General features: G+C 41.3%; 1 protein-coding gene across 3 annotated transcripts; it reads right to left on the minus strand.

The window, feature by feature from the left end:
• Positions 1-114: 114 nt before the first annotated feature.
• On the minus strand, positions 115-26,469 carry stim1a (stromal interaction molecule 1a). Of its 3 annotated transcripts, none has more exons than XM_041940156.1 (14): positions 26,324-26,469; positions 25,403-25,535; positions 21,616-21,746; positions 18,952-19,066; positions 17,465-17,576; positions 16,878-16,993; positions 13,526-13,703; positions 7,426-7,603; positions 7,226-7,261; positions 6,510-6,677; positions 6,143-6,243; positions 5,473-5,702; positions 3,763-3,826; positions 115-2,953 (listed from the first exon to the last, which is right to left on the minus strand). In XM_041940156.1, the coding sequence occupies exons 2-14, from the start codon at positions 25,521-25,523 to the stop codon at positions 2,440-2,442; spliced, it is 2,064 nt and encodes a 687-aa protein (XP_041796090.1). In that variant the 5' UTR covers positions 25,524-25,535; positions 26,324-26,469; the 3' UTR covers positions 115-2,439. The 3 variants fall into 3 exon arrangements, with proteins under 3 accessions (XP_041796090.1, XP_041796091.1, XP_041796092.1); XM_041940157.1 differs by lacking the exon at positions 26,324-26,469 and adding an exon at positions 25,911-26,056; XM_041940158.1 differs by lacking the exon at positions 7,226-7,261.
• Between the last annotated feature and the right edge of the window lie 1,425 nt (positions 26,470-27,894).

The following is a 27,894-nucleotide window of genomic DNA, read 5'->3' on the forward strand; positions in this document are numbered from 1 at the left end:
ATCTACATTTTAATTAAATTGTTTTACAGCAGATTTATTAAGAACACTGAAGTCAGATTTGAGAGAAGACACCTTAGTTAGTGTGGTGCAATGACTACAACAAATCAGCTCATCTTTCATTCAAAATAGTTTATTGCTATCATGCAGGAGTGCCATAAAAGTCTTAGACTATCACAGAAGATGCAAAATTATCATTTTCTCTGTACAAATATACTGTGTGTATTCATAAATAGAAGCCCAAAATAAAGAGAAAAAAAAACACAGGGTGGGGAGTAAAGAGCGTAAGCTGACCCACACTTCAAACCCAATATAGGTTTTGTTACAGTAGTTGACATGCATCAACATTGCAGTGCATTATACTGGGAGCCGACGGACACACACACACACACTCGCACACATTCTGATGGCATAATTCATTTACAGCTTTGTCGTGCAAAAGAGGTACAAATGACACTTTAAAAAAGTACCAGTAGGAAATTGATATTTTTTTTTCACTGGTCTCTAAAGTAAAATATTTAAACATGTCGTATACATCCAAACCACGTGTTACATTATGGGGCTGGGGAAAGCCGACTGTGTCTTTTGCAGCACTTTTTGGTTGTTCATTGGTCAGGAACGCCCTAAGTGTCCCCACTACTTTAGTAATAACCTACAACTACTGATGCATAGTTCAGTGCTCACATGAAGCTGTCAGTATTAAAATGGGCACAATGTTCTTTGTTGTGGTAATCAGAGGACAGTAATTATCTGTCCCAAATGTAAACATACCTTACTGCGGATACTGTTACAGCAATGATACCCTTGAACATTCAGTATTTAAACTCAGGATATACATTACGGACTGTATATGTATATATCATGTGGTTTTATGTTCTGTGTAAAACGGGCTCAAGGGGCCAAACACACAACAAATACAAAGGCCTCTGACAGAAATAGATGTTGGCACTTTGAAAACTGGTCTTCTGCTGACATAACTTGTTGAGCTAAGTCTTTCATAAAAAAGGTGGATTACAAAGTGGTTACGACTTGAAAATTTCTACCTTATACAGAGCAAGTGATTTTGCCTTGTAACTATAGCCCTTACCAGCACCCACTCCTCACTAATTGCCATGAAGTTTCCCCTGGCCTCCGGAATAATCATGAAAACAGCAGGAGCTAAGATTCAACTTAAACTCACACCTCGTTCTTCAAATTTATTCTCAGTGGAAAATGTTGGATCTCATTTATCCAGCATCCCATTAATTAGGAGTATAATCTTCAAAGACAAAATATAGCTGTTCACCTTTTTTGTAATAGCTGTGGGGAAAAGAAATGTGCTTCGAGTGTGTGAAGGACATGTTTTTCATGGTATATACACTCATATATGCTCATTTTTTTAATCTAATACAAAATGTTCACTGTCACGCAGTTGCAGGTATTTCCAGACTGTTTCTTTATAATTTTTAACATTTTGGTAATGATGTGTTTGGTGACACGTCTGCCTAATAGTAACAGGATACCTACTTCAGCCAGGATCTTCAAACACTTGTTGGCATCGTTTAAAAGCTGGACATTTCAGCAAAGCACTTCTCTCTCACTCTCTCATGCTCACATGCACTCAACCCTTAACACTAAAAATAAAGCAAAAGGTCTAAATGCATTGTGTAATTTAGTGGGGAAATTAACCATTTGTCCGTACAAGGTGATGCCATTTGGGTTGCAAATAGTTAGCAGCCTTTTTCACCCATATTTTCACTTCTAGAGAGTCTAAATCACACCAAATAGCTACTATTGCTGTGCTGTCTTCAAACAACACATTTTTTTGGCAGCTAAAAGTGAAATCTGTGTCACTAATTTAGCAGTCCAACCCCTCTAGTACAATTCTTCTGCTTGAGGATCCTCTCAATGTGTCATTTGCTCTGCCAAAAAGAAGACGACAAAAGACAAAAAAACTTGGTACTCAGTGGGGAAAAAAAGTGTGCATTCACTTTGGATTTGTAGGCTAGGTGGTTAGGTAGTCATAAAAAAAACATCAAGTGTTGTCTAAGCAGGTTAACGACAAGAACCAAGCAAACACTAAGAGCATTCAGGTATCAGTCAAACAAAAGTGAAGACATGCAAAATGTTATAGATTGTAGAACAAGAAAGAAAAACCAACCGGGAGACACATTTCCCTTTGAGACTGGCACAATTTCCTGCAGAATAAATAATACTTTACATTCCAATATACAAACCTACCCATTCCCCACATATTCAACATTGACCAAACAAGCAGATAAAACTGAACAGCTGGTTGCTCCCACAGTCCAGTTTCTCTGAGTAGGTGTTGTCCCTACAAAAACGGCCATGGCAGCAACTTGTGCCATCATTTAGCCATTAATGAACCCCGAAAACCTTTTTCAAAAACAGACCAGAGGAATACAGTCAAGCAGCTTTGACAGCCTGTAGTTCATGTAGCCCTTATTTCCTCTGTTTCTTGAAGATCTTGAAGGTGTGTTTCTTGCGGCTGGCAGTGGAATCTGTGTCTTCTCCCGTAGAGCCACTGTCCTCCTCCAGCGGGCTCTTCTTGGAGGACAGCTGCGGGATGCGGGTGCTGCCCTTTGCCCCCACGGCCCCTGGCTGCCCTCCTCCTGTGGGTGACGGTGTGTCGGGTTCAGTGGAATTGGGGCTGAGGGAGCGGGAGGACTCCGACAGGCTGTTGATTTCTCCCAGGCTGGGTGACTTCTCCATGGCGTACACTTTCTTCATGAGTATGGGGCTGTCAGGGACCGGCTCTGCGGGACTGACCTCATGAATGCGGTTCCCTCCGTTGGGGGTGTGAGCGTGCAGCGAGACGGAATCATCTGCACGACTGGACAGGCCGTGCATAAGAGAGGTGGGCTTGATTAGGTGGCCTTTGGAGCTGTAGGCAGACAGCCGATCACCAACTTGGGAGAGGGACAGGGAGGAGTCGGAGTCAGAGCGATTTAGGTCCCTGTGGAGAAGAAAAAAGACCCAATTAGAGGGCAAAAAACTCCAAATCCAAACAGTTTGAAGTTGATGCTCTGCATGCTGGGGTTTATCTACACTATGCCTGCAAAGCCATGGACACGCTGGGCACAACCTGGACACTGGAGCTCCACACTTGTTAGTTGAGCAGGCAAGAACACCAGGAACACTGAGAAAGGCTGAGAAACAGTAAATGCATAGATTCTATGATCAGGTGCATCATCAGGTGCAATGGCGTGAAAATGAGTAAAAGAAAAATGAAAACTATAGAGAGCAAGACAGAGTAAAATGGAGTAAAGAGGGAAAAAACTGCTGTACAGAAGGTCCCAACGCTATGACACATGTTACATAAATGTAATGAGAGGAGGTGGTATTAAAAAAAAAAACACCCACGCACATGCAATGTGTGTGGAGGATCAGAAAAAAGACAGGTACCCAAAGCTGTCGCTGCATGAGGAGTGTGCTTTGGACACATCTGAGAAGGAGAAATCAGGAATGGGGTCCATGGGCTGGAAAGAAGCATGATATAAGTGGGAGGAATGGGGGGCTACAACACCACCCATAGAGCTGGGTAAGCACGAGGAAGAGGAGGAAAAGGAGGACAGGGACTGAGGGTTTGGGTTGGAGGCACAGATGATGGAGGGGTGAGACACAGCCGAGGAAAGGGGAGGCAGAGGGAGACACTCGAGCTGCCCAAACGATTGGCTGCGTGACTGTCTGAGGGTGGCCCTAGACCTGGATGGGTATGGGGATCCCTCTCCCTGCTGCCCCGCCAACAGGCAGCTCTCTACCAACCTCTGGGATCCCATGGCAAGCTGTGGGTCAATGTGGCGTTGGCGCAGGGACATCATACTGGGAGCTGTGGGCACAAAACAACAGCATTATCAACAACCACTCATGAAACAAAGCGTGACGGACAAGGGGACACCGACTGGGAGATTAGTGGAAAGATACTCAGGTGCTGGGATGCATTTCTCTCGACTCTAACCGACTTAAAACTTGGAATATGATTAAAGTCTCAAAGACATATCCCATTTACTAATTCAGCCTTTATACTGCACACCATTATTACATTATGAGATAAATCCCAACGCTCCTGTTTTATCTCTCCTTCTTTCAAGGAAAAATATTAAATAAAACAAAAGGAGAAACAATGATTGTGTTACCAACAAAGATATCTTGTTTAAAATGAATACAAAATATATATTAAACAATAACCAGCCCATTTACAATAAAAGTAAGTGACAACTCACTATGGGAAGAAAGCAGGGGTGCACTGGGTGGTGACAAGATTTAGAGAAGGGAGTAAATGTGGCAAGCAAGCAACTAAGCTGAAGTGTTTTTAGATGAACGCAGCATGGAGTGTTTTTTCCCTTTTCAGCTGTGTCCATCTGCAGCCAGCTGTCCAATTAAAAAGTATTATAGCTCTGTGTGGCTTTGAGTCAAGGGGAGAGACAGGGATGTCAAACCGAGGACTGAACTGGGGCATGAATAAATGGCCAACCAGGATATTTCCACAGCGGCTGACAGTCTGAACCGACGGACCACAGGTCACTGGCTCGCCGTTCCAACAGTCGGGTGCCATCTGTAGTTAGGCCAACGAGACAGCAGTGGAAGCCAAATGGCAGAAAGGTGGTGGAGGGAGAGAGGGGAGTGAGATAGGGAGTGCAATTAATGTTGATTAAAAGACTTACTCACTATTGCTGTCGAAAAGGATTCTGCAGTACAACTTTGTCCTGCAGTTAGTCAAACTCGGACCTGACGTGTGTCGAGGTTTGCCATGATAGTCAAGTCAAATATCGAGCCTATAACAACATTGCTACAAATGGTCATCAGAGTTTTGTTGGTTTTCATGATTAGATAAAGCTTTGACATGAGTTTAACCCAGAATTCTGCAATGAAAATGAGAGTTTTTGTACATAAAGATTGCATAAAAATGATGGGCAGCTTTTGTGTATTTTTTGTGTCTCATATTCAACCTAAAAAAGAATTTGAATTGGGCACTGACTCCATATAACACGTTTCCTTTTGCTGCAGCTGTTTGACCAAAGGCAGATCTGTAGCACACATCAGGACACAACCACTACACAAAAACTTTCTCATTAAGAAGTATATTTTTCTTGACAGTTCAGTTTCCAGAGGAAATTCACAGGAGGCCTCAGTCTGCATAATCGAGATTGAAGTCAACACTTTTATCCAAAATGAGAACAATCATCAAGAAGGCATTCAGCTGGAATTGTGTGTAAAAGAACAAGACAATTATGTGAACTTACATGATACACATTATACAAATGTAAAACAACACTCGTTCAATCACAGACACTGTGACCCTCGCTTCCTACATCACCAGGGTGGCCACAAGGACAAATTCAGGTTAATGTAGCATAAAAGGTCCAAATTCTCATGAGGGAGGATTTTTGGATTTCCCCAGCAGGGTCTTGGTGTGTTTAGTGGTTCGTTTGCTAATCCCCACAGACTGGCCGACAGATTCAGATGAACTCTTACATTGCAGAGTTCCAGGCACGATACCCTCGTCCATGTCGTCCATGTCGTCAGACATGATGAAGTGCTGAGGTGTAGCTCTGCCGCCCATGAAGGTGGGATCGAGGTTGAGCGATGAGGCCAGCGAAGGGAGGCCTGGGTTGTTGACGATGGTGAAACCTGTGAGGATCTCTATCTGCTGCCAGCGATGGAGCCTCTCTCGCAGGGCAGCCGTCACCTCACCCAGAGCTTGTCTACGAAAGATGAAAAAGAGCAGCAGCAGGCGAAATCAGTCAAGAGGAAGAGTCATGTGAAGAGACATGATTCAATGATCCAAATCCGACGTAAGTTGGCAAGTTTAAAAAGCCCGATTTGAGCTGGATTTACGTCACACAGGGCAGCTGGGTGATTTTTAACGTTGTGCTGGTCAATGTTTTTAATCCCGTCCAGAGCATCCACCCCAGGAGTAATTACAACAGCAATTACCTACTGTTTTTCAGTGAACTCTCTGGTCCGCGTGTAATTTCATTCAAATTACTGAGGAGCACAGTGAATATTTCATTCCCATCCTCCGCCTGTGAGATTAATCCAGTCTGAATCGGACCACTAAATCACTGGTTGAAAATTCTGCTTTGACCAGTTTTTCTGGTCATTCTCTGGAAAATATTCTCCCATTACTCTCTCTCTGACTTACTTTGCTGCCAAGATTTTGTGGTCCACATCATCCAGGGAGGAGCTGTGAGCCACATGGAAAGTCCCGAAGAGAGTGTTCCTCTTTTTCTTTATCTTCTCCGCCTGCGAAAACAAAGGACCGAACATTTATTTTCACAGTGAACGAGATTACTGAACGAGGCTGCTTTCATTGACTAAAATTGTAATTTTTATTGGATTAATAACTGAAACTGACTCTCAAATTATAGACTGGCTAGTCCTAAAAAAGGCTCTTGTGACTTAAATTACTTTGGAACAGAATTTTAAATAGGTTGTCCTGTGATCAAGGCAATAACATGAACCCCAAAACAGCACGGATGGCATCGCCCTCTAGATTTTTACATGCTCACCCCTTCTTTGGCCACCAGGAGCTGCCGCTCAGCATTTTGCTTCTTGATGTTGTAGTACTGCACTTCCACCTCATGGGTGAGCTGCAGCCACTTCTGGAGAGACTCTGGAGGGGACCAGCTACTCCGTGACTCCAACTCCTTCTCTGCTTTCTTCAGTGCCATGCGCACCTGCAACGAATGTCAAACATTAGAAGACAAATGAACATATACTCACAGCAGAACCATAAACTTTAAATTACCTTGTAACACATTCTTGGCAATGATTGTTTTACTTTGTGCATTTTTTATTTTTTTTTTATTTTTAATTATTTTTTTTTAAAACAGGAGAATTGCAAAAGCTCTGTATAACTTTGCAACCAAAATATAAGAGCAGCATAATGACGTCACAAATGTGCTACCTCAAAAAAAAAAAACTCATTTAATCCTCTTCAATGAACACACAATTTGTAGAAAATTATTTTCTCAAATGCTGCAAACTGTCTCAAAGTTTACTGACACATACACACAAAAAGACTCATACGTCTCAACGTATACGGCCTCACAACAGCCAAATGAACATGAAACTCAAAGCGTATTGCTGCACTCAGTCTGAAAGCCTTGCCTGTTTCCAATTTATTACTGTGTTTCTGAATGGGAGAAAAAAAGATTGTGACCAAAGTGTCTGAATTAGATCACTGTGATAGTCCTTCAAACAGATACTCATGTGTTTTGCTTACTTGTGTGGGCTGTGCTGTGCGGTTCCTGCCAAATTCCTAATGGACAAAGACATCAGTGGGTGTATTTATACTATAGCTGGTGTGAATCTGATAGACCTAAACATACTGCGCAGTTGCCACCTTGGAAGTTCATAAAACACTATTTATTCAGCTTCACTGCAAACTCCATGTTTACATCACAAGTGTCACTTAGCAGGTACCTGTTCCAGCTCTTCTTCAGCGTACTTTTGGCGGCTCAGTTCATTCTCTGTGCCCTCACGCAGCTCCCTCAGCCGCTGGGCTTCCTGCTTGGCTGTGTTGATCTCATCCCTCAGCTTCTGCTCCAGGTTCACCTTCTCCACCTCCACTGTACGGTGCTCCTCCTGGGCGATCTGCAGCCTGAGAACAGGGACCAAACAGTTATTTATAGATTTTAGCTTGTCTTAGAAGAAAGACATCAGCAGCTGCTTAATAAAGTAAAACAAAGAAACATAGCGTGTTAGGTACCAGGGTCATTTCCTGTGGCCAGGCGTGACGTGTAAGCATGTGAGTGTCATGTATGTGAGGAATGTAGGACTTGCATCAGCCAAGCATGACCGGAAACAATGGCTATCATGTAGAAAGCAAGGAGCCATGGTCAGCTGCTAGGCAGCTCACAATAAACTGACATCAGAGGGAGCAGAACCAAGAATGGGAACAGGTGCCAGTGTGTAACTTTAGAACAGTACAGTGTGGTGCTCAGTGCTCCTGTAGTATGCCAAACATATGTGTTAGTCTGTGTGGCATATTTTTGTAGTGGCATATTTTTAGAGCAGCCTCTTAAACAAAGTTTACTTTTGAAAGAGCGGCTTGTCACCCTGACATAATTATTTCTGCTTAAACACGCAACATTTTAAGATACTGTGATCTGTTCTAATCTTAGAACTCCCAAATCCCAATGCATACTACTGAGGCCTATGACACAACAAAACTACAGCAAAACAAATCCTGTTTCTCATCTGTCTCCAGGCACTGAAGGGCAGGGAGCAGTACTATATTTCAGTCACTAGGGAGAAGCACTGTCCTCTTGTCAGGCTCAACACAACAGCAGACGGAGCAGAGAAATGAAAGGTGATCCATAGAGCTAGCTATGGAAAATGTGGGTGGTGAGCGGTCCTGCTAATGCTTTCGACCCTGACCTCTACCATTCTCTAGCTAAGATTCGAAAGCACTGGCAGAGCTACAGGGCCCAGAGAGAAGACGCCAAACGCTGTTTCAACTGACCTGCATTGCAGAGCTCACAGGACACAGACACAAGGTCTCTGCAGACTTTGGAGTTAGTAAATAACACCACACATGATTTTACACACTAATGCTATTACAATTGTATTCATCTTACTTTCCTAAACAATTATTTTGCGTGGAAAGACACATTAATGCCCATCACATGATGTTGTCACAATGTTGTTGTCCTTGTCGCCAGTCTCTTTACAGGATATCTGTCTGCACACCACACCCCAGTCCAAATGTGGGTGAATTAGCACTAGAGCTGACATGTTAAGCAGTCGTGCTTATCACCTTCTCCTAGCAGTAAGGTAGAGGCTGGGTCAGACGGCGTTGTAAAAAGGCACGAAGGAAATCCAGCACCAGTCAAAGCCTCCTCCCACTGTCTCTTGACAGGGAAGTCATGACTGGGCCAGGCTACTTGATACCACCACAGGATCTGCTTGAAGGTATGGAAAGAGAGCAGCTGGCAGCAGGGATCAGGAAGAAAAGACACGGCTACAGAGAGAGGACATACCTCTCTCTCTCTGTCTCTCTCTCTCTCTCTCTCTCTCTCTGTCTCCCTCTCTCAGCTTCAAAAACATGCTCTGTATGAAATGAAAGTCTCTCCTCTTGCTGGTCACACTGACCTACAATATAATACAATATCCACTCCCATGGCCCCACTTCTTGGCCGTCCAGGCTGCAACACATTTAGAGAGATATGATTTAGAGCAGTTTAACTCTGAAATGTCTTAGAATCATAGTCATCTGCTTTTGGCAGGAGATACATAAACAAGCATGACGATAATTTCTGCTTAACATTGTCTTTTGATTATAAAAACAGATTAAAACACAAGCTACTGCAAATCTTTTGTATAATGAATATCTTTTTGAAATTATTACGCTTTATGGGACACATTCGACTTTATGAGAAACAGGCACAAGACAATTAGTTTGCTCGTCCTTTCCCTGAGCCACAGATTAGATTTAAAAGTGGTTACACAACACTACTGGATTGCAGCACATAAATTATACTGGAATATTGAATGAATAGCCAGAATTTTGGGATATGAGATATAATGCAATGTCTGCACTAGTCGTGGAGAAGCAGCACAGCACTGTTCAAAACAGCATACCAAAAACAAGGTATTACAGTCAGCTAAGGCACCTGCAGAATCGTGTCTGCACCTGTGGGCCTTCAGGATGTATTAAAAGCTCTGTGGTTTAATCTGCGGAGGAGATTTAAGTACTAACAATTAGTTTAATAAGAGAGAAATGTCGGAGCCCACTTCAAAGTTGGCAGTGGCAGGTGTGTTTTCACAACTGATCAAAGTACACAGCCATAGAAAACACACACTGACCTGGCAGTCTATCAGAGGAACAGAGTTTGACCTCAATGGTTTGTCCCCAGTGGAGCAGTCAAACGCTCTTTTGGTTGGTATTCAGCAGGCAAATCCCACAAAAATACTTTCCACTCTCTCACTATAGTGCTCCAATAAGAGGCCACAACACAGCTACTACTGTACAATAGGAAGAGGTGTTACTGTACAGAAGTTAAGGAATCCTAGGCTGACACAAACACCAAGTAACCAACCTAACGCTTGTCTTTCCGGACTATTTGATGCTCATCAGAGCATATTGTCTCATGTTTCAAAAAGCTGTGTCTCCTACACAGCCAGCTGACACAAAGAGCAACCCATGTGGGTAATAAGGGTTGCAAAACTGACTGAAAGTTTTGATGCCACTCGCTTCAAGACAGGACCGCTCACTGCTCTGTACTCTGGCCATTGAACGGCACTGGGCCGATCGTTTGGTTTTTCCATTTAATAAAACATTAATAAAACATCTCCTACGCGTTGCAGAAAATTCACTGATGCAAGAAAATGATTCCTTGTGTTTTTTAATGACATAACATGATGTCACAACATGCTGACAATGACCGCAAACTGTCACATTTACACATTTTTAATTTTGCCTAATCTTTCAGAGGTCAGAGTGCATTTCGTTGTAACTTCACAACAGCCCAGCATGTGTACGCACTGCTGCATTTGAGGCCTGGAACAATGCAACTATAGTGAAGAGAGCCGACTTCTGAACAGTCACTTTTCATGTTAAATGTTTGCTCAGAAAGATTTTCATTTTCATTTCTTCAAAAGCTGTATAGACTCAATCAAAAGTAATCCATCTCGATCATCACTTACGACCCGCTAAAAGCGTGTGGCAGTGTATTTATCTGACCGACTCAGCCTTCTGTCTGTATTTTCTTACGTTATCATTTTGCTGTGGTCAGGACCCCTGCTAATAACAGCACAAAGGTGGGGTCAGACTTTATGAAAAGGTACTTGCCAGACTAAGCAGCCCAAATCCAGAGGAAGCTTACAAAAATGGCGGACACAGTACCAAAAATGGCAAACGTAGCGAGGCAAAATTCCAAGCGGAGAAAAGCTTGTTTCAAAATACGAGTATATCTCCGGTTGGCTTTAACCTTCTGGTGACCACTGAAGGAGAGGATGGTGATGACGGTGGATGCAGAGTTGGCCTGTTCTCTGTTGGACAGGTAGGTGCAGGTGGCTAACTTAGGTAGCTTGCTAAAATACTGGCTTTTCCATGACAAATGTATCATTCCTACAATAAATCCTGCAGGAGGGGCCATGTTTGAATGTTGTTTAAGAAGAGTAACCGACAATTCCCGCATAGTATATACTATCAAGCAATGCCCCAGCCCCTGTAACAAGTTTTAATCAGATTTACAGTTGCAAGACTGCAAGACTGAGATGAAGCTGGATTTGAGTATCCTTTAAAGGAATAAGATGAGACAGTGCAGGCCTAAAAGCACATTCTGAGCATTCCTTGAAGTATTAACAGCACCAAAATAGTTAGATATGTCTTTTAACTTTCTATTATTCCTCGTGATACTGCCAACTGCTCATATGCATCTGGCTCTATTCCATACACCTCTTAGGCCTGATTACACCAGGTGTCAGCATGAAGTGTCCTGTGTCAGATCACAGCGTGTGCGATACTGCAGACACATAACATTTACAACATTTGTTTAATAGTGACTAAACTGCAAGGTTCAGAGGTCATCCATCCATTCATTCATTTCTGGGACAAATCTATTTAAAACCAAATATTCAAAAGGCCAGCATGGATTCATTTCCTACAGTGAAAGCAAAGCAAGATGCTGTGGGGGAAGGGTAGCAGGTAACAGACCAATCCTCGCACTGTAAAGGAACAGCAGCATTTCACAAATAACACTGAGCTGCATCATTGTATCTTGACTGGGGGGGCACCGAATGTCATTTGTTGTGACATTTTCTTTACATTTCACATGCAGAAGCAATGAGTTTTCGAGTGAAGCTTCAAATGTCTGCTGTCATATTTTATGATGTCATCTCCCTAACCTGGGCTGCACGGTGGCTCGGTGGTTAGCAGCGTCGCCTCACAGCTAGAAGATCCCCGGTTCGATCCTGCCTGGGGTCTTTCTGTGTGGAGTTTGCATGTTCTCCCTGTGCAGTGTGGGTTCTCACCGGGTTCTCCGGCTTCCTCCCACAGTCCAAAAACATGCTTAGGTTAATTGATAACTCTAAATTGTCCATAGGTGTGAATGAGCGTGTGGTTGTTTGTCTGTATATGTAGCCCTGTGGTAGGCTGGCGACCTGCCCAGGGTGTCCCCTGCCTTCGCCCGAGAGACGGCTGGGATAGGCTCCAGCCCCCCCGTGACCCTGCAGAGGATTCAGCGGTGTATAGATAATGGATGGATCTCCCTAACCTATCCTCAACCATCCTCAATATAAATCGAAAGGAAGTGAATCTAAATGAGTTATTCTTTTTTGTTATTAAAATCAAATTACTTTAAATGAATATAACTATAATACATAAAAAATGTAGGCAGCAGGCTGATCCAATAAAGGCATAACATAACGATTAAATGATAAACGCTCATTTAGCACTATTGCTAATAGACGCAGTGATGATGCTGTTTTCGAAAGGCTCAACACCAACTCCACTGACCTGTGATATACAGCAGCATTTGTTACAGAGATTAATGGCTTACTGCTATTGTTTGGTCTAATGAAAGAAAAAGCACTCAGGCCATATCCATATCAATGACTTTGATCAGCAATGCTCAAAGCAAGGCTTGCTGCTTTTAACCCAACAGTTTAGAATACATTTTGGAATAGATTATCCACCAACCCAAAATGGCTTTGTACTGAAGTGTTTGTTTTTCTCCCTTCCAGAAGTTTGCATGGACATATTTTAAAGAGCATACTGACTGAAAAATGTGATAAACACTGCACTTGGCAGTTGGCTCATGAATGCAATACTGTGTTCCAGCTGACTCTTTAGTCAGATGCTGAAGCGTCCAACTCAAACGTGGCCCTGTGAGCTAAAAATGACACCTTGTCATTGGCAAGGTTGTCAAACTGGCTTAAATACCATTCCAGCTGTTCAAACAGCAGACTTGATCTCACGTTTCCCTCAATCATTTGTGTGTCTATAGTATACAAACCTTGTCTTCTCTTGCAATTTAATGGTTACATTTAATTCAAAAGTGACTTGTTTAATCCAATGACTCTGCAGTCATTTGTCCAAAGGTAACAACAGACATCCACTTCCCAGTTCAGAACAATGTGGCTCTGTCCATGCAATCCTGTGAAAGTTATGACGTATGACTGAGTTGTGACTGTGGAAATATATACGGGACTGAGAACCACTATATGCAAACTCTTAAAAATCAAGCATGTCTTATCGGCAAAATAACGCTGTGGGACTGACAGGATTTCCAGCAGGCTGCCTCCTTTGAATGGATGCCTCAGGTAACACCAGAAAAAAATACTAAGATTAGTTTTAAGGGGGTTTATTACTATTTATAAAAATACTCTCGAGTTAAAGTTAGTTTGAAGTCGTGGTTGAAGGCTATACACTGAGTATACATTTATTAGCTTGACGTTCAAGCGTTTTAATATGATGCATGTTTTATGTGAAAATAGAAAACTAATGGTATGTGTGCACAATATAGCAACTGTAGAGTAGAACACAGTTTGTTGTGTGGGCTGTGGGAAAAACCCTCACTTCTGTTGTAGGTCATGCAGACTCTGTTCAGCTCGCTGCAGGCCCTCCAGGTCTTTCATCATCTTCTTCATGTGGTCCTTAGAGTAGCGGTTCTGGATGAAGGCGAACCAGCAGCCACCAATGCCAATGACTATAGACACTACCAGCATGAAGTCCTTCAAGTGGTTATGTCTATTCACTGATAGAAAGAGAAAAATAAAGAAGACAGGTTATACTTTAGTAATGTAAAAAACATCAAAAGATAAACCAGTAGAAGAGGAAATGGCAATATATACAGCCAGGCAACATATATCAAGATTATGAGATAAAGCTGTCTGAGCAAATATGAGCAAGCTTCACAAGGATATGGTGTAAAGCTTGAGCTTGGTTGCCTAGTCATACTGCAAGTGTTGTGGAGTGACACAAATACAGTCAGTAGCCCAAGTTCAGGTTGCGGTGAGAGGGGCCTGGTGCAAAAGACCACCATAAAGCCAGCTTAACACAGCCTATTTCAGTCTGCTAACCAATGCTGAGAAACATGCACAGAAAACCAAACAACGGCAACTGTAACATTCTGGTCCATATGACAGACCATTTATCAAATCCAAGCTGCTATTCCTCTGAATGACTATGTGTAAGTATGCTGTCATGTTGTCATTGTCATTCATGGCTATTAAAATTCTCAGCAGCCCGAAAGCAGCTTTCCCATTGATAAGAAGCCTTAGATTAGATTCAATTTAATTTGAGAACTTTCACAAAAGGTCATCTTAAAATAAAATTCTGAATCAGCTTGGGTCAATTAAGTACATTTGTCATTTGACGAGTCAGAGGAGCATTGTCATGCAGCAATTGACACACAGTCTGAATTTCAGCCTTGCAAGCTACACGATGAGGCAAGTTTTTCTTGCAAAACCTGCAAAGGGGTGTGCGGGAAAGTGGTGACAAAAACATCACTTCTACTTCCTGGAGTGAGACAAAAAAGGAAGTAAAATTAGGAGAAAAAGATAATACAGGCTCATTTCTATTCAGATAAGATCAGGAGCATATGACACCTGAAAGTATTGTTCTGTACAAATGTGTTCCTGTACCACGGGCTGCTACTGACAAAGAGCTGAATCGAATAACACCACAAATTCAAAGGATTTCTCCCCACAGCACAATCTCTTCACATGAACCCTCTGTATGGTAAAAGGCACATCACCAAGTCTCTAGCTTGTGTTAAATGACCTTTCAGCAGGGCTGTGTATATTCCTGTAGACTTGCTTATAAAGTCCAGAACAAACACAGGTTCATCAGAGTCAAGGGACTGGGACCAGCTGTGCCTGCTATTGTGTCAAAGTATGTACCAGAACTGACAAACAGAAAATCTAGGGGACAGCACTGCTCCAGCCTCAATTCTACTGAATTAGAAGGCTTCAGCTACATCTGATAAGCTGGTATATGCAGAGCATTAACTCCTAACCACTGAGAGCACAGCTCCCCAAATTCAGGTCACAACATTTAACTGTAATGCATGTGAGGTAAATTTGTCTTGGGACCGCATTGTGATTGAGCACAGATGCTGAAAATGAAATGCTGTGCATTATCTCTGAGATAATATAAAATAATTTCCTAATGCTACACTGTGCTCCAGGTTCTATTTACGGCAACACTATCTGTCTTCAACAGGAAACACAGTTTGCCTTCTGTCATTATGTATTTAAGTAGCAATTTACATAGACTGTGGTAAACACCACATTCACTGCCTTTCAGAAATACCACCAAGACAGCACGCAGTGACATTTAATTAACCACAAAAGCAGAAATAAATGGACCCAAATGTGCTTGGGTTAATTATTACACAACTGTCCACCAGATTAGGATCAGCCCATTGTGAGATGTGTCTTAAAATGCTGCTGCTATGCATCAGTCTGACTATTAGTGGAACCCCCTGGCTTTGAGAGGCTGTCAAAGCCAGACAGCGCTCACTAATGTGTTCCTTCGGCTGTGACTCCAACAAAACACATCCACAATGACACATGCCAGACACAGACCACTACACGCTCCTCTCCAATGCAAATGCCTGCTTTCTACGAAGGTGCATTAAATTTTCTTTTTTTGCCTCACTACATCTGCTCTGATCAGCATTCCCTTCCAAGTATACACCCTTCTACATCAAACACTAATTCTGGCCACGATTAATATTTGGTGTAATACGATTCATATTTGGACACCAAGTCCAGAATCCTCCTGCCTTTCTAAGCTAAGTCAAAATGTTCCTGTCACTCTAACTAAGCTTTTAATGACAAACATGTTTTCCATGCTGGGAACATAGCCACTCAGATTACGCAAAAAAATTCAAAGCACTCCCAAGAGGTATGACAGCAGAGACACACCCCATCTATTGTGATGCTAAGAATCTCTATAGGGGAAAAAAGAGAGAAGAACTTGAAGGATTACAATTTGTGGTTACAGAACTGGAGCAGGGATACTTGAGAGGGAGGAGGAGAGGATGAGTGGTGTGTTTATTTGTCTCAGTACGCAGAGAGGTGTGTCTGGAATACAGAGCAGCGTGGTCTACCCCTCAGCTCACATCCTCAATACCTGACACAGATACAGGTGGTAACAGGATTTCCCCTACATACCAAAGATGGATTGACTAAAGTGAGTAAAGGACAGTGTAGTCAGTCAGTAGATGAAGTGACTAAAAAATATAAAGCAAACAAAATCCGACCTCAACACATCACAGGAACAAAGTGCTGATGAAAAATGAAAGTAGACAACAACAGCGGACAGGATGTTGGTAATTGTGGTAGGCTGTTCATACGAACTCAAAGCGTCCTACAGATGTTTCACAGTTAAATTCTTCCAATTCAAGAGGATCAAGGTTGGTTTTTCTGCGAGGGAGTTACATGAAGTGTAGACTTAATCATGGAAGATGTTTTATGCCTCTCTGATGATCTGTTTTATACATACCAAGTGAGCGATAAACCTCCACCACACGTACAGATCAAGCAATGCCTTTCGTTTGGAATAGCAACTACTTGTGTGTTCTTAAGAGCTTCTGTAAGAGTGAATTTCTTCATTGTGAGATCAATAAAGTTTTATCTAATCTAATCTACTGCACGACTCCAAATGCATTTTGGTAAACTTTGCATCTAGTTCAGTGTCAATGAAAATAGTAAAAACAGGAAACTAGTTAAATTTTTAGCATCCAGCGCTGTCTCACTACATATTTCCATTAATATTAAGAAATCCTTTTAAAAACATCTTTGGGCCATCACCCAAACCCTCCTTCCCTTCTCTACTCAAGATTTGGAAGTCTATGAAACAAATGACTGACGTTTTATGAATGAGAGCACAGGGATGGGAAAGAAAGAAGAAAGTGACGTACTCAGCGGTGCTCCAAACAGTACGGTATCCAAAGATTTCAGCTGCAACTTTTGGACATGGCTGCGATCCAGAATCTTCAGAATAGAGAGAGTCAGAGTGGTGTTCTTTATGGCCAACCTGAGAGAGAACAGAAACTCACAGTCATTTTGCAAGAACAAGGAAGGAGGAGCAAAGGGTGTCATCCATTTTGAGCCAGGAGTATCATGACCACATAACAAATCTAAGTTCAAATAATCAAGATTTGAAAGAATAATGGTAAAAAGATGCACTAATTGTGCTTTTTTGACTAATCAGAACAGAGGAATGGCTTGAATGGAGGGTGATGTAAATGGATTTTTTAATTCCTGCCACTAAAAGTTGCATCAAGCCAAATATTTGTTGGTATCACTCCCACATTGTGTGTCACTGCTGTCATAAGTAAAGTCTGTAGCTTAAGTCTTATAACTTTCATTGAAGTGTTCAATTTTTATGTCTGAGAGAGACCTTCCAGCCTTATATAAACCACAGAGTGTTTATAGAGGTGCATTTTATAGAGATTCAGTACAGTTTGCAATTTGGAGAAGCTGACACAGTCACAGTATCCCTTACCTTGGCATGGCACTTCCATTAAAACTCATCTTGCGAAATGCATCCACATATTGTGGCAGTTCCACATAGGTGATGAGCCATTCCACCACCTCATCCACTGTCCAATTATACACTGCAGGGAAAGGAAAAAATAAAACAAGTGGTTTCATCACTCATTGCTTCTCATTCATCTAATACCTGCAGAATTCAAGACTTATAAGGCTACATGGCTTTGATACATCTCTTTCACACACAGTGCAGTCAGAAAATATTAGTAATATTCTCCAAGCCAAGCAATCAGTCAGCTGACCTCAGTCCTACTGATGATGTTTTTCAGTTGCTTAAGTATAGACTGCAAGCAAAAAGCCCCTGAAACCAGCAAGAATTGTAGATGGCTGCAGTACAGGCCAAGCAGAGCGCCACCAGGTAAGATAACAACTGTCGTCTATGGGTCGTAGATTTAAAGTAGTCAGTCTTTTAAAAAAAATCTGCAACCAATTATGAAATATGACTGTAGCAAAGGTTGTGATAACTTCAAATACTGTCTATCCTCTAATCGCCCCTTTCTACTTACACTGTTCATCTGAAATTGAAGAACAGTCAGCGGTAACCTCATAAATAGTCGTGTGTTTGATTCTAAACCCAACATATGAGCCAACACAACTATTATGTCCCACTGTCATAACACTGTTAACTGCACTGTATATACAGCTTGATACATGCATCCCTATCTTGAATGAACTATGAGCTATCCCATAGCATAACATACATGGGCTTGGACACAGTAATAACTGAGGAAGGAAAATCTGCTCCCCAGCTCCTGGCAGAGTCAACATTGTGGGCTTTCTGTGTCAATGCATTTCTCTCTTGAACAAAAACCCAGTTTCCTGGCTCAAACCCTCCAGAGCACTGTCAAGAAACTGCAATGCAGGGTAAGTCAGTACTACAAGTGAAAAAGGGGAGGAAGGCAGCCAGAGGAAAGGGTGTGAAAAGGCATGAGTGCCAGATACAGCACAGCACATGAGTGCTCTCGTAGAGTATGTGACAGCACAGCCAAAGAGATAGGCAGAAGGGGGTGAGAGAGAGGATGTGCATTTTGTGCTGACAGACTCAATGATGTCCCCTCTGCCACTGGCTGGAGTTGATAACCAGGCTGCACTTTGCTTGACAAGCCATCTGATCAACTGCCTTGCTCCTTTGTTTGGCAAGTGAGAAGGTCAAGCAGGGGTAATGTGGGGCCCACACCTTCACTCATATGCAAATACATAAACACTCACTTCCCGGCTATTTAAGCACTGCACAAGTCATAAGAAGTGGCTTGTTAAAAAACAATGGCAATTCTCAGCCCAAATATCAAACAGTCAGTGTTGGCAGAGCATATCAATGCAGAACATGTGCAAAACAAGATCAACGGTCTAAAATTCTCATACATTTAAAAAAAAAAAAAGATCTGAGGAAAAAAAGCCTGTTTGTGCCTTCCGGGGGAAAACAAAACCTCAAAGCAATACCTTCAGAGCCCTTCCATGCATTCCACAAGTCCTCCACACTGATGAACTGGTCATCCCCGTGGAAGCTGTTATGCTTGGCCTTTGGGTCATGGTAGTTCAGATCTTCTCTCAGGAACTGCAGGGTGACAAGGATTTTTGTAGTGGTCACAAAGTGAGCAAGTGTTAACTGGGAAACCTTACAAATTGCCTTTTGTTAGAAAACTGCATTTCTAGCTCCATTACTGACTCAGTCTCTTAGCTTAGTTTTACCAATGCTGCAGTATAGAAGATTTCCTTTTTCAAGAATGAATTATCATCAGATCATTGCATAAGCCCACATACTTAACAACACAGACTGTATGTCTGAGTGGGGATTCACTAAATGAAGAAAACAAAGGCCACATTTAGTGTTCGAAATTTGCTGTTAGGGTTCTGATTTATCGTGAGCTCTGTGACCTGTTGCACTTCTGTGGTCTTTATGACCCCCGTAAAAGAAGAAAATGCAATTCTTGTGGCTTGTGTGTGTATTTGTAACACTCGCTATGAAAGGAACATAAAACTACAAATACCTCCACCACACATGACCCGAAAAATTGCTGCAATTTTTTACTCCGTCCTCGTAGTTATTCTACATGATGACACGTGTGTGTTGATCAACAATAACTAAAAGCCAGATTGTGGTGTTAATAAAAACCAACAGAGGTGAGAAAATCAAATGGGACACTAGACACTGCAGAAATGTTTGATTAGAAAATCGTCTACAATGTGTCTACAAACTGGACACCACATTTTGTTCTGACACATTATGACAAAAAACCCCAACTGCCAAATACAAATACTGTCACAAAGGCAGCACTCTGCAAAATCATTAACAAATGCTTTGATTTCATCACTGCAGAATTGGACCCCATCAAAAGGAACCCATTCAAAGTGCACTGCCTTTGCAATTTTTAGACCAACCAATAATAGACCAAACTTTAACATTCTTGAAGTTCTTGCTGCCATTTTTCATGTAAAAATGTCAAGTTTTTTTCTTCCCGAAGTCACTGTCAGGTGCAACTTGTCATTATCACACATTAGTGTTTGTACGAATTAAACAAATTAGATATGACATTAATCAGTGAGTGTTAGAGGTGTTGGTGAAAATTTTGTTAACTTTGGACAGATCCACAGTAGCTGTTTCCTGTTTCTAGTCTTTATGCTAACTCACTGATGGCTGTAGCCTCAAAGTCACTGGACGATGTCAAATGACTTTCAGCAAGACAGAAAATCAGCATGTTTCCCAAAATGTTGAACTTTACCTTTAAATATCTCAGTGTAAACAAAGATATGAATTGTCTGACAATAAATAATAAAAAAAGATTTTTTTTTTTTAACTGTCTCTGGATGTCTTTGTTGTATCTCAGAACACTGCTGGCCAATGGAACCACACCACTGGTTGCCCACTATATTGTAGGCTAACTCAGTCACCAGGTTTTTAAAAAACAACCTCCACTCCCACCTCACTCCCAAGACAACTCATGCAGTAAGGGTGGAAGACAGTAATAAGTCATGATGCCTTTCTTTCTTGATAGATTTGTGTGGGAGGATTTCACTACAGGGTAGAGAGATGATCTGTACTGCAGGTGAAATATCACGCTCCTGAAAATGCATTCACTGGAAAATTAGTAGGACCTGTACAGAATGATGTGGCCAAGGCCTGAAGCTTATTCTTAAAAGCCAGATGCAGACTTTGATCTTGGTTATAAAGAAATCAACTATCCTCTTTATTTAATGACTGTATGATAACAGGAAGCAGGACTACTGTCTTGAAGTGCTCTTAATCGTTTTGAGCTTTCTATTCCTCAGCTCAAATGCACTAAGTGTGAGTGCTCACTGTACTGCACTTGATTCTTTGCCTTGGGGGTATTTGCATGCCAAGTGCCTCATCAAAAGGCAAAGATGGCTGCAGTGGTGACGCTGCCTCTGCCGTGGTCTGGCCTCGACCACATGCCACAGACTGAAGCAAACCAAACGGAGGCTCCAGAGGAGGCCTTCTCAAGGCTACAATACGTAGTTTAGACTGGAGCTCTGGATGTAAACTAAATGGACGACAAGCAGCGTCTTTAAATCACCAGCGATGTCTGAGAAGCAACAGACTCAATTTCTGATGTGCATAAAACAGATGTGAACAGACATGAGCCGTAACTGTTTATGTTGTTCTTTCACTGTAATTCACTGTATTGAAAAGACAAGCAGTTAACACGATTCTTCGTGACTTTTAAAAATACAAAACACACACTCTGAAAAGTGCACTAATACACTTACAATTTTGGACATTTTTACCATGTGTTTGTACAAATATGGTAACATCAATGTCAGCGCCTACAACATGCATGTCTGGAACAACCAGACTTAATGTGAATATGGTTAATTATTTGACCAAAACAAATTGAAAAGGCACTGGAGCATGAACAGAACAAATCCTCCTTTTACTCAGAGCAAGTTAAGGTCATTACAAGGCTATGATTAACTGACCATCTTAGCAGGAAATCCTATGACCAGTCAAATGACAGGGATTACCACAATGATACCTATAAGCCTCTTCAGACTAATGACCACAAACCACCAACCGAATACCCCCTTTCAACAGAGCATCAGCCCCTGTTGATGATGACTTCTTAGGTTGGTAAGGCTGGTACTTACTCCGTCTGTCTCTGCCACGTCTACATTGCCATTAGCGTCATCATCCATCTGCTTGTGGATACTACGGATTGCCTCGAAGCTGAGAATGGCGTTCTCGTCCTTGCATAGTGGCTCATCGATGCGACAAAAATCTGGAGGAGATAAAGAGTCACATCAAGATAGTGTAAAGAGGGAACTTTGAAACTCACGGGTCACCGCAGATTTGTCAAATTATATTTATATTTCCGCTACTTCTGCTACTACTACTACTACTACTGCTACTCTTGAAAACACTAAAAACTTGAACTGCTGTTCACAAGAAGGCAATCCTAGTAATGGTCTTTCATGTTGCTATGTGATAAGACAAAAATCTGTTGTACGTTGAAGATCACATTTTTCGATTTAGGCACCAAAAGTAAACACAATATTTTTCAATTAAAAATAGAAACAGCCAGCCCTGTAAACAAATGTCAAATACATTTTGAGTGTATATACACAATTTAATTCATGCATTGAAGCAATCAGGTGACTCAAGTACTTATTTTAGCTCAATACTACAATAGCTCTCTTAACGTCAACTAATCCTGTGATGTTCCAAAACATTTTTGACCTTTTGTGCTTTTTACAGAAATGTCAGAATGCAAAGTCTCTGGTTGGATTGCCTGAACTCACCCTCTTGCTCTTGTTAAGATAAGTGAACTGCAAAATTCCTCAGCCGAAGACAAAGCCTTGTTTATGCGAGGCCTTTCACTCAATGTGGGGATGTTCCCAAGAAGCCAGATACCATGACTGTCAGACCTACTGCGCTGACCAAAAACAGGCCGCGACACGAGCTGAATCAGCTTTTACTAATAATGGGCTTTCATTGTTGTTCAATCTCTCATCAATTGGAATTTCTCATGTCTGTTTAATGTCAGAAAACTTGGGTTAGTTTAAATGCTGTTAATGTTCAACTATATTCAGCATTTTGACAGTCAGGCCTCTGTAACGCAGTGTGTAGGGCTCCACAATTAATTGTAGACAAATCAGAAAAATGTTTCTGTGACAAATAATCATATAATTCAGCTGCCTCTAAATTATCTGGTGAAGCCTGTCCGCTCTCTGTGTTCTCACTCCTTCCTGAGGGATTAGAAATCCTCTGCCACAGATCAGAGATAACGTCGCCACTCCCACTAAGAGGAAATCTTGTTTGGCCTGCACTGCAAACAGTTGTGTGAAAAGAACATGTGAGACTACCTGCGAAACCAGTATGTTTTAATTTAAAGCAGCCTGGTTGAAGTGAAGTCACAAGAAAACTGGCCCTGAAAGCTTCAAAAGTGCATATTTTATTCAGTTCATTTTAAGTCAGTCTTACATAACCTATATATTCAATGTGCTGCTATCTTAGGCCAGACACGCTTGTTAATATGTGATTTTCAATCTCAGTGAGGCCTTTTCCTGGTTATATGAAGTTACATAAGAAGCATGTCAAACACAGTATGCTTTATTTCATTGCAACATAATCACAAAAGAGGAAGGTGACAGTGAGGGGGAGGTTGGCCTTGCTCACCCACATGGAAAAGACGCTTGCACTTCCAAAGCTTGCTTTTACAAACAAGAATCTGCTGCAACATAAGAATTTGGATTGAATTTTTCAAATCAAAACAATTTAGTTTTATTCAATAAAATGCTTGATTCTAGTCTACTCCGGTTTGCTAAAAGATGGTTATTTTTTGGTTTAACACTTGGGTGAAATGAATTCCCAGACTGCCTACATCATCCTCACAACAATATGGTGTGGGAGTGCAAAAAATCAAACTCACTTCCCCTTTCATAAAGGGCTGAGTACAAGTCCATATATCTCAGTTAATACTGCTTCATCATTAATTACTGTCACCTACACAACAGTGTAATAGTGTAAAGCATTTGGTTGGCGTTGTGCTGGCATTTACAGCGTAATGCCCCCTCCTACTGATCAATTTATCATACCAATCCACATTTTCTTTATTCCCAGAACTGCATGCTATGACAGGTGGGCTTAGCAGTTAGAGAGAGAGAGAAAACAGAAAGTAAACCATGTCACAAATTAGTTTTCTGCACCTGTCACTGTGTTCACGAATCTGAGTCGATATTTTAGTTGTCAGATTGTGCCTTACATTCCTCTGCATTAAACCACCAAATCAGAACTAGGAAGTCTGGATGCACAATCGTGTACATCCGCGTTGCGAAAAGTTAATTTTTGAGCCACAGTGTTCAAGCATTCAGCTTCAGGGAACCTGCAAATCCACATTACTCTGTCAGACTCTCACTCATTCACACTCAGCATTAAACAAAGAATGACAGTTATCTTAGTGAAAGCCAACCACCTGCAACACTCACATACACCCAACCTGGCCCTCTTTCTCATTTGGCTTGCAAACCTCCGAAGACACAAGATAAGATATTTACATACCAGCCTGACTTTTTTTAAAAGCTCATGTTACGCAAGTCATTCTGTGTGCCTACAAGCAGATGAAGAACACACTCCAAAACTTTGTCACCTCATAACTGCAGCAGCTACTCTGTCCTATCGCTATTCAGAATACCTGCCAAGCTTTGAAAATCACTGTTAAGAACAAATTCTTTCCCACACTTTGGCCTCTTGGGACTGTTGAGACATGTGGCACACATTAGTAAAAAAATGTGCTTCAAATGCAAAATGCACATGAGCAATTTGGACAATGTCGCAACAGTTCCGGTTTTGCCACACTGTTCATCTGTGCTGACAAAAGATCACAACCAAGCACGTATGTAGAGTTGGGTGTTGCTAAAAGTATAGTGAAGAAAGTCAAGCAAAAGATTGCAAAATGCATATCAAACAGTTATGCCTTTTGTAAACCGAAATTCTTACACTAGTACACTTGGAAAAAAGCAAAGTATATCATAACTGGCTCATATTTTTCCCAAGCAGACTTAGGTATCATAGTTTAGTCTATTTTGGAGTCTCAGGATATGCGTAACTGTTACAGCCACTGTCATAATTCATGTGAAATCACTCCATGGATTGAGGCGAGAGAATACCACAGTGATTGAGGACCTCGTCTAACAGGATTTCTATCTTTACAAGAGAAGTTTGTTAAACTCACTCAACATGTTGTGCCTAAAACTTCACCTCTAAACTGTAGTGTGTAATGCACTGCAGCAAGTCACTGCAGGAGTGTGCCATTATGAGAGGCCCATGCTGCCTTTAACATGTGAGTCTACACATTAGGTTACGCAGTTAAGAATTTTGGTGACACACCTGATAAGAGGCGAAATCCAAGATGTGAGTGTCTACATAATATCATTATTTAGCCCTCTACAGTACTGTGCATTCAATAATCTAATAATTGTATAAACTTGTGCTAGGCCAATGATTTTTTTACAGAAATTTGCACAATTTAAGCGCAATGAAGACATATGACAAATTAGTGTCAAATTAAGCAATATATTTATCCTAATTTAGGATTTATTGTAAATGGTTTAACATCTTGATTATTGCCAACTGATTCAGAAACTACTTAGACCCTGCTCATTTGCTCCACTGAGTATTAGATCAATTACCCCATGTTTGACTAGCCGGCTTGATCTGAGTTGGAGGACAGGGCTTAATGGAGAATGCCAGCAGGACTATTCTCAGCATGGCTACATATAGTGCCTGCACAATCACAAAGATGTGGCACGAACAGTAATACTCTAACTGCCAATCTATAGTGTGTGTGTGTGTGTGTCAATTTAGCTTTAATAGATGGTAAAAAAAAAAAGAGCTTTAACATGCTACAACAAATTAATTCAATGATTAATTACTCACCTGATATCCCATTTTCCACGCCCTGGCTGTCTGCTGTAGGTGAACTTGGTTTTTCTGTCCAACTTTCTCCCACGAGACACAAGCAAAATATCCACAAGGTCACCAATTTGTTAAACTCCATGACTGGTGTATACTGGAAAGAAGACAGGAGATTTCCTTCAAAGATCTGACAATCCAAGCATAATTAATTTACTCTATTTCTGTCTGGGTTAACCAATTAAACATCGCTCATAACTAAAACAATGTAGGTACTTTGTCTTGTAGAGCATATGACATCTAAACAATGAGAGGAGACAGCAATAATCGGCTTTAAGCATACCAAGAAACACAGTTAGTTACATAAAGATGCCCTGCAGTAACTGCAGACACATGCTATCACTCCTCAAGTGTGTCTCCTCTTCCTGAATGAATGAACGTACACAGTCGCTAGCTTGCTAATCCCTGGGTTTCGCTAAGGAAGCCTTTAAGCCTCTTTTTTAACAGTTTAGCCGTGCTTCGTTGTTCTTACCGGGGTGTTTGCAAACACATGTCACTTAAAGGAGAAAAAAACAATACGATTAAGAAAAGTAACGTGTACAGCAGCGTGGTCCGTCGGGGTCTAGTCGCTGGATGTCTGACAAACACCGACTAGCTAGCTAGACACCTCGGCTAACTAGGAAATTAAGTGAAATATCTAGCAAAGAGGGTGTAACATTACGAAGCCCTCACACAAACGCTTCCGTGTTTTTTTCACCTGAAGTCGGTGTCGGTTTACAGCATTTCGTACAGACGTACATTAGCTACCGTTGACGTTTGGCTAACTACAAGACGCCGCAAGTCACATAAGGGGCGTTATTAGAGAGCAAGTGTAGTTTTAGCTAGGCTAGATGGTGATGTTACTACTGGAGGACAGTAATGATAAATAACAAAAGATAAAGTTACCTGTCATGTATCAGAGCCAGCAGATTTGTAGTTTCAGCTCTGTGTTAACATTGCAGCAGATCCCTGGTCACCTGGAGTTGAAGCACAGCGAACTCCACCTCCTGTTAAAAAAGGTCTCGGTCTTTCCCCCGACCGAGACTGAACCGAAAAAGCCGCAGAATGTGGACAGACTGTGGTCTTGTCTTCCTCTACGCCGCTGAGTCCCTGGCTATCACTGGCAATTGTCGCCCCCTACAGTCTGGAGTGTATACTGGAGATTACGTCGAATTTAGTGAAGTGTGCCATCTAGCGGATTGTTTGAGACTACACACAGGGAACAAGGGCGTGTAAAAATGTTAAAGCACTACTACACCAATTAAACCATACCTTTATAGCGTGCATCTGTCATTAGGCCTGGACTTTTTCACGGAAGAGCTTTTAACATGAGAAAGTAGGAAAAGCATGGCTGTGAATAATGGTGGCTAAAGTATATTAAGCAACTCCAGTTTCAGGGTCCTGGTATTGTGCATGCTGGCTCACACTATCATGGCTTTCTGGGACACTTGAACAGCCATTGTTAATGCTATCAGTAACACCTGTGCTTTTCCCACATATTCACAATCTCTACTGTGGAAAAGGCCTAATAATGGTGATTATTGACATTTTGTGGAATCATTGATATGACATGTGATAATACGGTTATATTTAGATATTGTTTAATGTAATTCTGCTATCAACAAATTAATTACTGAAGGTCCTGTTTGACATTTTTGAAGAGTTTCGTCTGATGTGAAATGTCAAATTATTGTTAAAGCAATGAACTTTGTTCAATTTTGTTTAACATGTGACTTACATTTGACATATTGGCAATATATATTCATATCAAGAAACTTTTGTTATGCAGCTATGTTGACCAACCCTCTCTGTAACGTTGCTGTGATCTTGAAAAGTAAAAGTATTGTTTTCTGGGTTTTGTTGTAAATGAGTCTGATTCAAATACTTGCATTATCAGGGGTTGGATTTAGGAATGAAGATGAAAGAGTGTTGCAATTGTGTTATGGTGTATATAGCATATACCCATATCTAAGCATCTTATTCGGTACAGTTTTGCGTAAAATAACAGCATAAGTATAACAAGACACTGTATCATATACATTCAATAAGATGTAGTACACATGCTGTAAGTGCTGTTAAACTATCACAAGGCAGTGATTTGTGTTGTGTTTGTGTACCTGCAGCAGATTAACAACAGGACATTATGGCCACGCACAGTACAAAGAATCGATATTTAAAACATGTGACTTTGAAGAAAACTTATTTGAAGTTTAGGTATTGTTGAAATATAAATGCAAATTTAAATCTAAGCATGACAACATATATTCACACAGTCAGCTGGAGTACCTTAAAGTGGCAAATGTTTCAGGGGGAATCTGAATGGTGCAAACTAGCTCCAAAAAGCAGTGACAGAAACTATTGTTCCTGTGTGTGAATAGTAGCTGAGACTCAAAACACTCTAAGACCTCTACCACTAGACCAATTAGTCATTTCTAGACACGTCCCCCCTTTTGTCTTTCAAAATGAAAGCTGAGCAC

Source organism: Chelmon rostratus, chromosome 7 (genome assembly GCF_017976325.1).
Source record: "Chelmon rostratus isolate fCheRos1 chromosome 7, fCheRos1.pri, whole genome shotgun sequence".
NCBI lineage: Eukaryota > Metazoa > Chordata > Actinopteri > Chaetodontiformes > Chaetodontidae > Chelmon > Chelmon rostratus.